At 35.1% G+C, this 13423-nt stretch overlaps 1 protein-coding gene across 11 annotated transcripts in view; it reads right to left on the bottom strand.

The window, feature by feature from the left end:
- The window catches only part of Myo9a (myosin IXA), a 293301-nt gene that overhangs the window by 53750 nt on the left and 226128 nt on the right, over positions 1-13423 (bottom strand). For 10 of the 11 annotated variants that reach the window (XM_021727982.3, XM_078049353.1, XM_021727978.3 and 7 more), the window contains 4 exons: positions 10070-10293; positions 9461-9577; positions 7417-7605; positions 2811-2858 (listed from right to left, as the gene is read on the bottom strand). In XM_021727982.3, coding sequence (XP_021583657.1) covers positions 2811-2858; positions 7417-7605; positions 9461-9577; positions 10070-10293 — 578 coding nt within the window. The remainder of the gene's footprint in view (positions 1-2810; positions 2859-7416; positions 7606-9460; positions 9578-10069; positions 10294-13423) is intronic. The other variant, XM_040275557.2, reaches the window with a different exon arrangement.

Here is a 13423-nt window from a genome sequence, read left to right as displayed (position 1 = left end):
AGTCAACCATCAAATCTCCACAACAAATAAAGGAGAAGGTAATCAACATATATTATTCAAAATAACCAGAAGAAAAACAACAAAATGATAGGATCTAGCATATACTTTTCAATAATATCCTTAATTTTCCAACTGAAAGATGCAGATTAAAAAACGAGACCCCAAAATTTGCTGCCTGCAAAAAACTGACATCATCAGCAAAGACATTCAGACTGAAAGTAAAAGGTTGGAAAATGATTTTGTAAGGAAATAGAATCTGAAATAAAGCAGAAATAGTTATACTCATCTCCAACAAGCACACTTCAAGCCAAAATCAGGCAGAAAAGACAAAGCTAGTCACTATATATTGATAAAGGGAACAATCTATATAGAAAGTATAACAATTGTAAAAATACGTGGACTAAAAGTTGGAGCACTTAATCTTACAACACAAACATTACTAGACATAACATAAAGGAAAAGATAGACCTCAGTACAAAAGTAGGTGACTTAATACCTAATTCTCACCAATAAATAGATAATCATACACACAAAACAAAATAAGAATTAAATTACACTAGAAATCAAATAAACTCAATAGATATAGAATATTTCAACAGTTGCAGAATACACATTCTTTTTATCAGCTCATAAAACTTTTTCCAAAACTGATCATACTTTCAGGCAATTAAGCAAGTCTAATACATGGAAACAAATAATTTCTTGCATCTTTTCAGATCATAACAAAACAAAACTATAAATCAGAGGGAGAAAACAGAGGGAGAAACTATATAAACACATGGATATTGAACAATACACATTTGAAGAATAATAGGTCATTGAAGAAATCAGGGGAGAAATTTTTTTTCCCCTGGTTGTATATATTCACACCATTTGTGTCTTCACACATGTACTTCGGGCAATGATGTCGAACTCATTCCACCATCTTTTTTACCCCCTTGCCCTCTCCCTTCTTCTCCCTCCCTTTGCCCTATCTAGAGTTTGTCTAATCTTCCCCATACTCCCCCTCCCAACTACACTATGAATCAGCCTCCTTGTATCAGAGGAAACATTTGGCATTTGGTTTTTTAGGGATTGGCTAACTTCACTTAGCATCATATTCTCCAACTCCATCCATTTACCTGCAAATGCCATGATTTTATTCTCTTTTATTGCTGAGTAATATTCCATCGTGAATATATACACCACATTTTCTTTACCCATTCATTTACTAAAAAGTCTATGATCAATTGAAAGCATTTGAGCAATTAGGCAAGAAAAATAAATAAAATTTTCAAATATACTACAAAGCCATGGTAAAAAAAAAAAGTATGGTATTGGCATAAAATCAAACAGTGGAACAGAATTGAGAACTCAAAATCATGAATCTATAGCCAAATGATTTTTGACAAAGATATTAAAAACACACAGGAGGAAAGACAGCCTCTTCAACAAACAGTGATGGGACAACAAGACATACCCATGTAGAGGGTTGAAATTAGACTGCTACCTTTCACCCTGTATAAAAATCAGCTCAAAGTGGATAAAGACCTTAATGTAAGACTTGAAACTTTGAACCACTAGAAGACAACCTATGGGAAACATTTCCACATGTTGTAGCATATTACACAATAGAATATTGTTTAGCCATAAGGAAGAATGAAATGTACATAGAAAAATGGATGAAGATATCATGGAGATAATCATATTAAACAAAATAAGACAGACAAAGAAAGACAAGTATCACACCTTTTCTCTTGTGTGGAAACTGAAGAGAGAAAAAGAGATGACCTAAAAATAGAAGAGGGACTTGAAGTGCAAAGAAAGAAGAGGGCAACAAAGGGTACTGGGAAAGGTGAATTCAAACACATCACAATATTTGCATGTATGGAAATGTCACAGGAAAACCTTTAATATGTACAATTGATATGAGTTATTAATTAAAGAAAAATAATAATGAGCTATACTCAGAAAAAATATTTGCAAGTTATATATCTGATAAAGAACATCCATCCAGAATATATAAAGAAAGGTTATATGCAAATATTAAGCAACCCAATTAAAAAGCAGACAATATATTGACCAAACATTTCAGCAAAGAAGTACAATCCTCCAAGAGATATATGGAAACATGTTTTAACACCATTACTTATGAGAAAAATGTAAATTAAAAGGACAGTAAGATAATACTACTTCATCACCAAGGATAGACAATAACAAGGGTTGGTGAGATGTGAAGTGACTGGAACTTTCAGAATTTTGCAGGTGTGATTCTGAAATGGTATAGTCACTTGGGAAACAGTTCGCATTTTCTGAACATTTTAACTGTTGAATTACCATTATGCTAAGAAGCCACATACAAAAACCATATGAGATTCCACCTACATGAGGTGTTCAATAAAAGCCAAACTAGGGGCTGTGGTTGTGGCTCAGTGGTAGAGCGCTTGCCTAGCATATATGATGTACTGGGTTCGATTCTCAGCACCGCATGTAAATAAATAAAATAAAGGTCCATCAACAACTAATAAAAATATTTTTTTAAAAAAGGCCAAACTAGATCTAGTTAGAAAAGAGATCATAATTTTACCTTTAAAATAACTAAACATTTTCAGTTTTCTGCCTTTTAGTAAGCCACCATTGAAAACAAATCCAGTCACTGAAAGCATGGCACATTGGTCATTCAAAATTTTTCTAAAGACATATATTATTACTTCTAGATGCCTGGCAAGCCTATTCCTTAAATATATAAAAAGAAATACTCTATTATGTGTTTCAAGCTATTATCCTGAAAAATTGTTGTTTTGTAATAGGAAAAACAGGTTATAACTTACCAAATCGGTTTCTTTTTTTCTTCTTTTCTTTCTTTCTGTTTTTGGCACCTAGCAGAAAGGGTGGGGATAAATGTTATTTTTGAGATAACAAAGATTAACATACTTTCTTCTTTGCAAACATTGAGCTGTTTGTGCAATAGGTACAGTTCTTCAAGAGGAAGAAGTATAATGCTAATAAGCAAATTTGAGAACATTTTAAGTTGGTAAAACACAGTGCTAATAAAGCATCAGAATACAAGGATACTTTAGAGATTATTCTCTTTTTTATTTCTATTTCTTGGTATGGGAACTAAACTCAGGGGCACTCTATCATTGAGCTACATTCCCAAGTCCTTGTTTATTTTTTGAGACAGGGTCTCACTAAGTTACTGAGATTGGCTGTCAACTTGGGATTCTCCTGCCTTAGATCCATGCCCATTTGAGACTCTTTTTGAACCTTGCTTCTGTTCATAAGCTACACCAGTATTCATTAAATTATTTTAATCATTAATCAAGTGATTAATTTTTAAAATGTTCCACATTTTGGGTATGAAAAACTCTACTACAAAGGTAAGTTATCATTTGGAACAAGGAAATGCTCTTTTACATATAACATTTCCTGATAACCCTAGTACAGAAAAATATAAATCTGCCCTTTAAAACTTGTAAATAAGCTGGGTGTGGGACTAAGGCAGGAGTATCCTAAGTTGAGGCCAGCCTGGGCAACTTAGCAAGACTGTACGACAACTTCAAAGAAGAAGAAATATGACTAGTCAATAAATATATAAAAAAATGTTCAACATCTCTAGCAATTAGAGAAATGCAAATTAAAACTACACCGAGATTTCATCTCACTTCAGTCAGAATGGCAATTATCAAGAAAACAGGTAACAATAAATGTTGGTAAGGATGTGGGAGAAGAAGATGCACTTATACATTGCTGGTGGGACTGCAAATTGGTGCAACCATAATGGAAAGCAGTATGGATTTCCTCAGAAAACTTGAAATGAAACCACCATTATCCCACTCCCCAGTACATATACCTAAAGTACTTAAAATCAGCATACTTTAGTGACTCAGCCACATCAATGTTAATAACAGCTCAATTCATAATAGTTAAGCTATGAAACCAACATAGGTGACCTTCAACAGATGAATGAATAAGAAAATGTGGTATACAAACACAGTGAAATATTACTCAGCTTTAAAGAACAATGAAATTATGGCATTTACTGGTAAATGCTTGGAACTAGAGACTATCATGCTAAGTGAAATAAGCTAATCCCCCAAAAAAAAGGCCGGATGGTCTCTCAAACTAAAGGTGGATGCTGACTCACATTGCGGGGGCAAGGGGGGGTTCCACCAGATTGGACAGAGTTGGGGGGAGGGAGAAGGAATAGGATTGGGAAAGACAACAGAATGAATAAGATGTATTCTATGTTCATATATGAACACATGACCAGTGTAACTCCACATCATATACAACCACAAAAATGAGACATCATACTCCATGTATGTGTGATATGTCCAAATACCTTGTTCTGTCATGTATAACTAAAAAGAATAAAAAAAAATTTTAAAGACTGTCAAAATAAAATTAAAAGGCCTAGGGCCTGGGCATGTAGTTCAGTGGTATAACACCTGCCTTATCTAAATTCTGGGTTCAATCTCCCAGGATGGCCAAAAAGAAAAAACAAAGGAAGGGAAGGGAAAGCTAGGCAAGAAATTTCAGCTTCTCCACAGTTCAGAGATGAAGCATTGAGAGAACAGCTGATCAGAGAGGTGGATGACAAAGGGAATGCAATAAGACATAATACTGGAAAGTGAAAGAATTGGAAGTCTTAGTTCCTGGAACAGAAAACAGGAAAGAATTTTTTAACTCTAAACCCTGAGCATGGCTTTTCAAGGGGGAAGGGTAAAAAAGGGAGAAAGAGGGAAAGGTAAAGTTGACAGGATTACTTTGGTAAAAATGGAAGAAAACAAAGTCATCTAGTTAAGCTGGGGTAGGAGATTCAAAGCCATTTAGTAAGCAAGAAGTGAAGAACATATCTCAAATTGTTGGGGAAAATTGTGCAGCCATATTGTAAAGACCATAACTAAGCCTGTCTCACTAGAAGGAATTAAATCTACACAGTCTTTATCCCATCTACAGAGAGTAGCAAACACTATCACAGCATTATAGCAAATGCCTTCAAAATGAACTGTTAGACTAATATGTGTAGAGGGATCACTGTTATCTGAAGGTTGCTGATACCACCACCACCCCAACAAGTGGAAAGTGTGGTAGAGTGGAGCAAAAAAGCAAGTCACTCTCAGGGAGTATGGTACATAGGGAGCAGCAAATGCACCAGCTGCTAGCCACAGCTGTGTGAGAGACCCTCTCCTGAGCACACACAGACATGAGCCTGCCAATGGCTAGGCATGACAGTAGCTGCACAAGCCCCAGTAGGAAGAATCACCCTGTGCACCAGTAGTACCATGCAAAACAGGAGTGGCACACAGATATACACCCCATATACACTGGCTACCACTGATTGCACCTAGATGAGAGCAGCCTCTGTGCATGTCCCGGTAGCTAACTTTGGCAGAAACACTGTATATGCCACTGAAGTGTCCCTCAGATGCCTGCCACATAGAAGCAGCCCAGGAATGTGCACCCAGAGATGTTGGGTGCAGAATGTTAAGCAGAATGATGTGGACCTGATATTGCACAAGCCTCAGCAGCTGGCAGACACCACCCAAGCCCCAGAAGTGCTGTACCTGCCAGAGGTAGCCTGCATATACATGCTCCACAGATACTGGTCACAGCCCAGCATGCTAAGAGGCAGGCCCACAGATGTGCAAGCCCTAGCTGGGGGCAGCTACCCTTTACCTCCCATGAGCCACTCAGCACCATGACTGTTGGGCCACCATGTTCTGCCACAAGTTGCCATGCACCCTGAAATCTACATGGGTGAGCTCACACCTATTTGGTAGTTCTGGGTGCATAAAGCATTTCTTACAGGTGGGCACACAAGAGAACATTCCCAACCAGGGAAAGATCTGATCACTATGCTACAAACAGGGGCTCTCCCTCCAAAAAGTAAATAGGTGAACAAATACACCCAAGAACAGAAGAAGCCTCCCTAATTTGCATCAGAGGTAAGTTAATGAGGTTATCCTCTATGTTCAGAAAAACATAGAGGGGGTATGGGTATGGGGTATCAGGAAGGTTCAATAAGAAGTCTCCATAGTTTGGCATGAAATAACTTAAATCTCTCTAGTGTTAGATTTTCATTTCACTGAAAATAAAAAACTATCTTCTGAGGGAAGATAATCAAAGTACACAAGAACTGTAGGACAGCTTTAACAGACCAAACTTAAGGATCATTGGTATAGAGGAATAAATAGAGATACAGGCTAATGGCACTGAAAGCCTATTTAGTAAAATAATAGCAGAAATATTTCCAAACCTTAGAAATGAAATGAGCATCCAGATACTAAACCATGACACATTTTAATTAAATGCCAAATATACAGAATAAGCCTCAAGAGATAAATATCAAGTAAACCAGTATGAATAACAACATTGCGTAGAAGAAACCTTCATATCCAGGAGGTCTTAGAAGGATGTATCAAGTCCTCATGAAAAAAAAAAAAAAAGATCCCAACCAAGAGTGCTATATCCAGCAAAGCTATCCTTTAGAATTAAAGGAGATATATAAACCTTCCAAGATAACCATGAACTAAAAGATAAAAGAACTGATGGCTACTAAGCCAGCAATGCAGAAGTTAAACAAGACCCAAATCTAAGTTGCTTACAAGAGACACACCTCACAGGCAAAGACATAGGATAAAAGTGAAAGGATGGAAAATAATATTCTATAAAAACAGAAACGGGAAAGCAATCAGGGTAGTTACTCTCTTTCCAACAAAGTAGACTTCAAGACAATCAGAAGAGACAAAAGAAGGTCATTATAAAATGATAAAGGAAACAACTCAGTAAAAAGATATAACAATAGATAACGTTTATATACAAATATCAGTGCAACTAATTACATTAAATAAACACTATTTGATATAAAGGCTCAGACAGATCCCCCAACAGTAATAGTGGGTAATTTCAACATTTCTCTCTCACCAACAGAGCCATTTAGTAATAAAATCAGCAGAGACATTTCAGACCCAAATCTACAGAACATTTCATTTCGTAACAGCTGAACACACATCATTCTCAACTTTCTCCACAAAAGACCGTACCTTAGGCCACAAATTAGCAAATACAAATATAAATATTTAAATCTTCACATCTTATGAGATCATAATTGAATGAAATTAGAGATTAAAACCAAGAAAAACCATAGAAACTAAACACATGTTGTTGGAGACTGAACAACACACCTGTGAATAATGAAGAAGTAAGATCATGAAAAAAAAATTCAGGAGAGAAACTTAAAAATTCTTAGAATTGGAGGCTGGGGTGGTGACTTAGTGGTAGAGTACTCGCCTAGCACGTGTAAGGTCCTGGGTTCAATCCTTAGCACCACATAAAAATAAATAAATAAAATAAAGATATATATTAAAAAATTCTTAGAATCAAACAAGAATATACATACACACACACACACACACACACACACACATTTACCTTTGTGGCTGTGCTGTCTGAAGTCTTGAAATCATTCATGTATTCATCTAAAAACACTTTGAAAGTGTTGACCCAAACTCTCACTGGAGATTCACTCCAATCACGCTGCTCAAGCCTCATGGTCTTTTCCAGAATCTGTTCAAACAGTGCGTAGAGGTCTTTATACCGTATGCTTTTACCATCATCCATCTAATAAAAAATAGAAGAAATATAAAATTTTATGAAGAGATTCTTTAAATACAGAAAATTGATTAAACTTTTAGTGGTAATATTTAGAATAAAAATTAGGATCTGATGAAGTTCTTCATGAGCAGGCTGATGAAGTCATGTGGTATCTATAAACTTCTAAGTTTATATAAAAATAAAACTTCCTAAGTTTTAGTCAAAGCCTAACAGTTAAACAATGTAATAAATAAACAAAACCTGAGAACTGCTCCCTTACATCTAGATTTTTAATTTTATCTCTAAAGATTATTTATGTCTCTCTTACTTATTTCCCCCAAAATTGGGGGAAATAAGTAAGAGAGACATAAATAAATAGTTCTACTCTCTAAATAAATACTTGTAGAGAATACTTGATTCTTTGCTTAATGACATAACAGGTAACCTTCTTTATCTCTATTTATCTGAAGAAGAGTGGCATCCTTAGAAAACCACAATATTACTTGCAAAGTATCTAAATGGAATTCCTTCTAACTTGTTTAAATGAATCTGGAATCTTATAAGAAACAAAAAAAAAAGCTTTTCAATAATGAAAAACTATTGTGAATATTTAAAATTTATTTCCCTCTTCAGATTTAGAGACTAACCTTTTTTTGATACAGTGTTAGAAAATCACTATTATGCATTACCTAGGAAGATCGTAAGACTGAAACCAGCCCTGGCAACTTAGGGGAAAAAAGGCTGGGAGTATAACTCGGTGGTACAGTGTCTCTGGGTTCAATCCCCAGTACCAAAACAACAACAAAACAAGCAAACAAAATAAAAACCTTATGCTGATGAAAATAAAAAAGTAGAGTTTACACTAAAAAGTTTTTCTGATTTCTCTTTTCACAATGAACTGAAGAATCTACTGAACAAGGCTGAATGTGGTAGGGCATGATTATAATCCCAGCAATTCAGGAGGATGAGGCAGGAAGATCGAAAATTTGAGGCCTGGCATCAGGAACTTACTGAGGCCATAAGCAATTCAGTGAGACCCTGTCTCAAAATAAAACAAAAAAAGCTGGGGATGTGGTTCAGTGCATTCCTGGATTCAATCCCAGGTACCAAAAAAAAAAAAAAAAAAAGATTGAACAAAAACAACAAAGAAAAATCAGTTATGAATCATTTATAAAAGATAATTTATAAACACTAATAATAATTCAACAGACCAAAGCATTACTGAGCAATAAAAATAAATTTTCTAAAATATGACAAATATTATGTGAAAGTATAAGACAAATTTGAATGCCAGAAAATGACATACAAAAATCAATGACTATGGGGCTGGGGTTATAGCTCAGTGGTAGAGCGCTTGCCTAGCATGTATGAGGTACTTGGGTTGAATTCTCAGCACTACATATAAATAGATAAAAAAAATAAATGTCCATTGACAACTAAAAAAATGTACCAAAAAAGATCCATAAATAACTTAAAAAAAAAAGAAATCAATGGACATATGCTGTCATAATTCCACTGGGAAAAAGTAGCATAATATATTCCACACATAGGAGAACTGGAAATGATAGCTTTGGCAACAGAGCTAAAAGGACTGAGAAGTCAAAAACTACAGAGCCACTGGGTGAAAAAGAATCATACCCAAAATACCTGAATCAACATCCTAAAGACAATAAAAATACTCACAATATGGAAAAACTACTCAAGGAAATTTAGGGAAGGTATTAATTGTGAGGCATTTGGTATACTTTTCTTTACCTATAAACACAAACAAGAAACAGAGAAATCTCTATTTGAATAAAGCCTCTGTACTATCTTCTAAAATAATTATTATTAAATTTTCCATATGTTGAATTGATGAATATCTGCTAACAGTCTAGCTTACCGCCAATGCTGATGAATAAAAGCTGAAGATATTCTGCCTAAATTCTTTTAGGGCTTTTTTAAATACAACATCCACTAGTGTATCCTTCTTGCTGTCCTCATTATCTAGGTCATGCATCTGAAGGCAACAGAAAGAAATGTATAAAATCAACTAATTAAAAAGAGGCAAATGCAAAAGCTGAATTATACTGTCTTTTCAACAATGCCTGTCATGAAAGTGGAAGCCACAGGCTCTTATGATACAACCCAGGTAAAAGTATGACTATATAAGCAAACTTTTATTAATACTAGATAATTTCTAAGGTCCCTGTGAACACTATATGATTTTATTGTTCTATTACCATAAGAACAATTCCAAATGGCCAAGGACAAGCCTTACCTTCATATCTGAATGTTGCAATTATAGTGAACTGGAAGTCAATAATAAAGCCTAAAACCTTACATCCCATCTATATAGTTGGATTAATGCATATTCTATATTCTGCTAAATAACAATCTAACTTACTGAAGCATATGTAACCATCTCTGAAGAGCACATTTTATTTTTATACATATATATCCATCCATAATCAAAGCTGCTCAGAGGCTTAACTCAGCAAGCAAAGTGTACCTTTTTCAGAAGAAATTCATCCATGCTCTTTAAATCACTAGTACTTGTTATGATTTGGACAGAGTCATTTTGCCAATGCATAGAATCTAAAGCCACGTTGCTAATCTTCACACTTCGCTTTCGCTTTGTCTTTGGAGAAGGCTCTTTGTTCTCTTTGAATTCTTTCTGGCAACTACCAGGCAGTTCTGGGCTCAAAGGAGGTGTTGGGTTATAATGAGTTAATTCTACAAATCAAGATAGAATACCCAAAAATATATGTTTAGTAAAAAATATTGATCATCCCCACGCCCTTCTTTTTAACGTCCGTTAGTAAGTTACTGAAGGAAATACACAATATATCTGAAAAGAAAAGTAACATTAATGTTTGTCGTCAGGAAGGTATACAATAAATCCAGATTGTACAATCGTACAGAAAATGTAAATAAGAATTATAGGGCTGGGGATGTGGCTCAAGCGGTAGCGCTCGCCTGGCATGCGTGCGGCCCGGGTTCGATCCTCAGCACCACATACAAACAAAGATGTTGTGTCCGCCGAAAACTAAAAAATAAATATTAAAAAAATTCTCTCTCTCTCTCCTCTCTCACTCTCTCTTTAAAAAAAAAAAAAGAAAAAGAATTATCACTACTTTTTTTTTTTTTTGGTACGGTAATTGAACTCAGGGACACTCAACCACTGAGCCATATCACCAGCCCTGATTTGTATTTTCTTTAGAGATAGGGTCTCACTGAGTTTCTTAGTGCCCCACTGTTGCTGAGGCTGGCTTTGAATTAGAAATCCTACTTTTTCAGCCTCCTGAGCTGCTGGGATTACAGGCAAGTAGCAGCGTACCTGGCTAAAATTATCACTACATTTTAATGGTAAATACTATTATATCTTCCAAAGAGCTAAGGTCTGATACTGGAAACGTGGATGAAAGTGCCTTATAGAACATACAGAACATCAACCTAAATCCCAAGACCTCAGTTCCAAAGAAAAGCGGAAAGTATGCAACTAGCATATTAAATACTGACTATTAATCATCTAGTCTTATCTCTGCTACATCTGTTTAAAAGAATATCCAGCTATATATAAGTCTAACAAGTCAGTGGAATTTGAAAATTATTAAATTATTAATTTTATTTACTATGTTCTATAGCCACAAGTTTCAGTGATAATAGTTGGGGATAGCTGGCAAGCTGTTAGGGAGACAGTTAACTGTCTTACTTTTGTATCTAGTATTTAGAATTTTGTTATATAACTGTCCGAATTTCTCCCAAAATTGTAGAAATAAACTGGCTTTGTCTGTAACAGTGAATTTTTCTCTGCAATTGTTTACACCAGAGATATGATTCCATGTAATCTTTACAATCTAGAACTAGACCAGACTTGTCAAGCCCCATCTGAGCCTGCTGAGAACGTTGGCCTCTCACTTCATACATGCTTGTTTCCCCAACATGTATGCTTCTTACTCTGTCTAATGCTTGTAATTCCATATTTTTTATTTTTATTGGCGCTGAGGATTGAACCCAGCGCCTCATGCATGCGAGGCAAGCACTCTACCACTGAGCTACAACCCCAGCCTCTCATTCCATCTAAAAGCTAACTTTGATAATGAAGCAAAAGAGTGGTCCCCTATATAATAACTGCCACCTAAAGCAGGAATTGAAACAAATTAAATCTCAAGCATGGGCTGGGGATGTGGCTCAAGCGGTAGCGTGCTCGTCTAGCATGCGTGCGACCCGGGTTCGATCCTCAGCACCACATACCAACAAAGATGTTGTGTCCGCCGAGAACTAAAAAATAAATATTAAAAAAAATTTCAAAAAAAAAAAAATCTCAAGCATGACACCAGAATAAAGAATATAAAGATACAGAATATGGGGCTGGTATTGTGGCTCAGAGGGAGAGCGCTCGCCTAGCATGCATAAGGCACTGGGTTCAATCCTTAGCACCAAATAAAAATAAAGATATTGTGTCCACCAATAACTAAAAAAAAATATTAAAAAAGATACAGAATATAAGTACATTCAAATTGATATTGACTGATTTTAATTCCATTGCATAACAAGTATCCAATTATTTCAACTGGTATAGTGTCTTCTAAGAAAATGACTCTATAAAAGTTGTCCATAATATTATTTTAGCATTATATCAAGAGCTACGTTAATAAAATTTTACCCAAATGTAAATAAAAAGCTAATTTTTATATAGGTGTCTTCATAAAGCAAACATAATAAAGTCTAATATATTACTTCAACTAAAATCTTTATGCATCTTTGGGATTAACAACAAAGAATATAGTTACGGAAAATGAAAAATTTAGAATGATTATTGTCAATTAGACAAGGTATAAGAAACTGAACACCTTGGTAATGCAATGGTGAGAAAATTCAAAGTTTTCCAAACTAAAGTTGCAGTATCCATTAATTATCCATATCAGTTTTTTAGCAGATAGAAGCAAAGCCACAAGAGACATTTCTACCACTCCTTTTGAGCTGACGGTGCCTCTGCTCCAGGCCATCCATTCCTAAGTCAAGATTTATGATTCTTCTTCCTTGCCCCTTTATTTTGTCCTAGATATGAAAAGCTTTTGCTTACTTATTACTACTGATTCTATTCTATCCTTCCTTAAAAGATAACAGCTTTCTTCTTAGGATCTCTATTTTAGTTAGTTCTGATATTTCACCCACTCATTACTACGTACCCACCTCTGATGTATATCCCTGAAGATAATTAACATCTTTACATAGTAGCTAAAAATCTCTTTGTCATCACTCAGAAAAAGGCCTAGGAGGAAGGGGTAATCTAATAGTGGAATTATTAGAATCCTTAGAGAGTGAGTAAAGCTAACTATTGGGAACTTCTAAATATGTTATTATTCATGCTCCAAAACAAAAATAATAGCTATATTATAAGGCACTAGGCATTTGGTAGACATTGACATATAATAGTGATTAAGAATGTAGATTCTGGAGTTGGACTACCTGGATTCAAATCTTAACTCTTCAAATTACTATATGTGTATAAATAAGTAACTTCCTCATTGATATAATTATTATTCTCAGTTTATAGATGAGAATAATAATTATACCAACCCTGGCAACACTGTTGTCAGGATCAATTGAGTTAATACATGTAATATGCTTAGAATAGTGCCCTGCAAGTGGTAAGCACTCAAAGAGGGGCTGTTGTTGTTAATACTAATAATACATGATTGGGGCTGGAGTCGTGGCTCGGTGGTAGAGCACTTGCCTGTCACATGTGAGGCACTGGGTTCGATCCGTAGCACCACATAAAAATTAATAAATAAAATAAAGGCATTGTGTCTGTCTACAACTAAAAAAAAAAATTTTAAATACATATTTGTTAAATAAA

The sequence above is a fragment of the Ictidomys tridecemlineatus genome, chromosome 5 (assembly GCF_052094955.1).
Source record: "Ictidomys tridecemlineatus isolate mIctTri1 chromosome 5, mIctTri1.hap1, whole genome shotgun sequence".
In the NCBI taxonomy this organism is placed as follows: domain Eukaryota; kingdom Metazoa; phylum Chordata; class Mammalia; order Rodentia; family Sciuridae; genus Ictidomys; species Ictidomys tridecemlineatus.
This window is presented reverse-complemented; position numbering and strand designations above follow the sequence as displayed.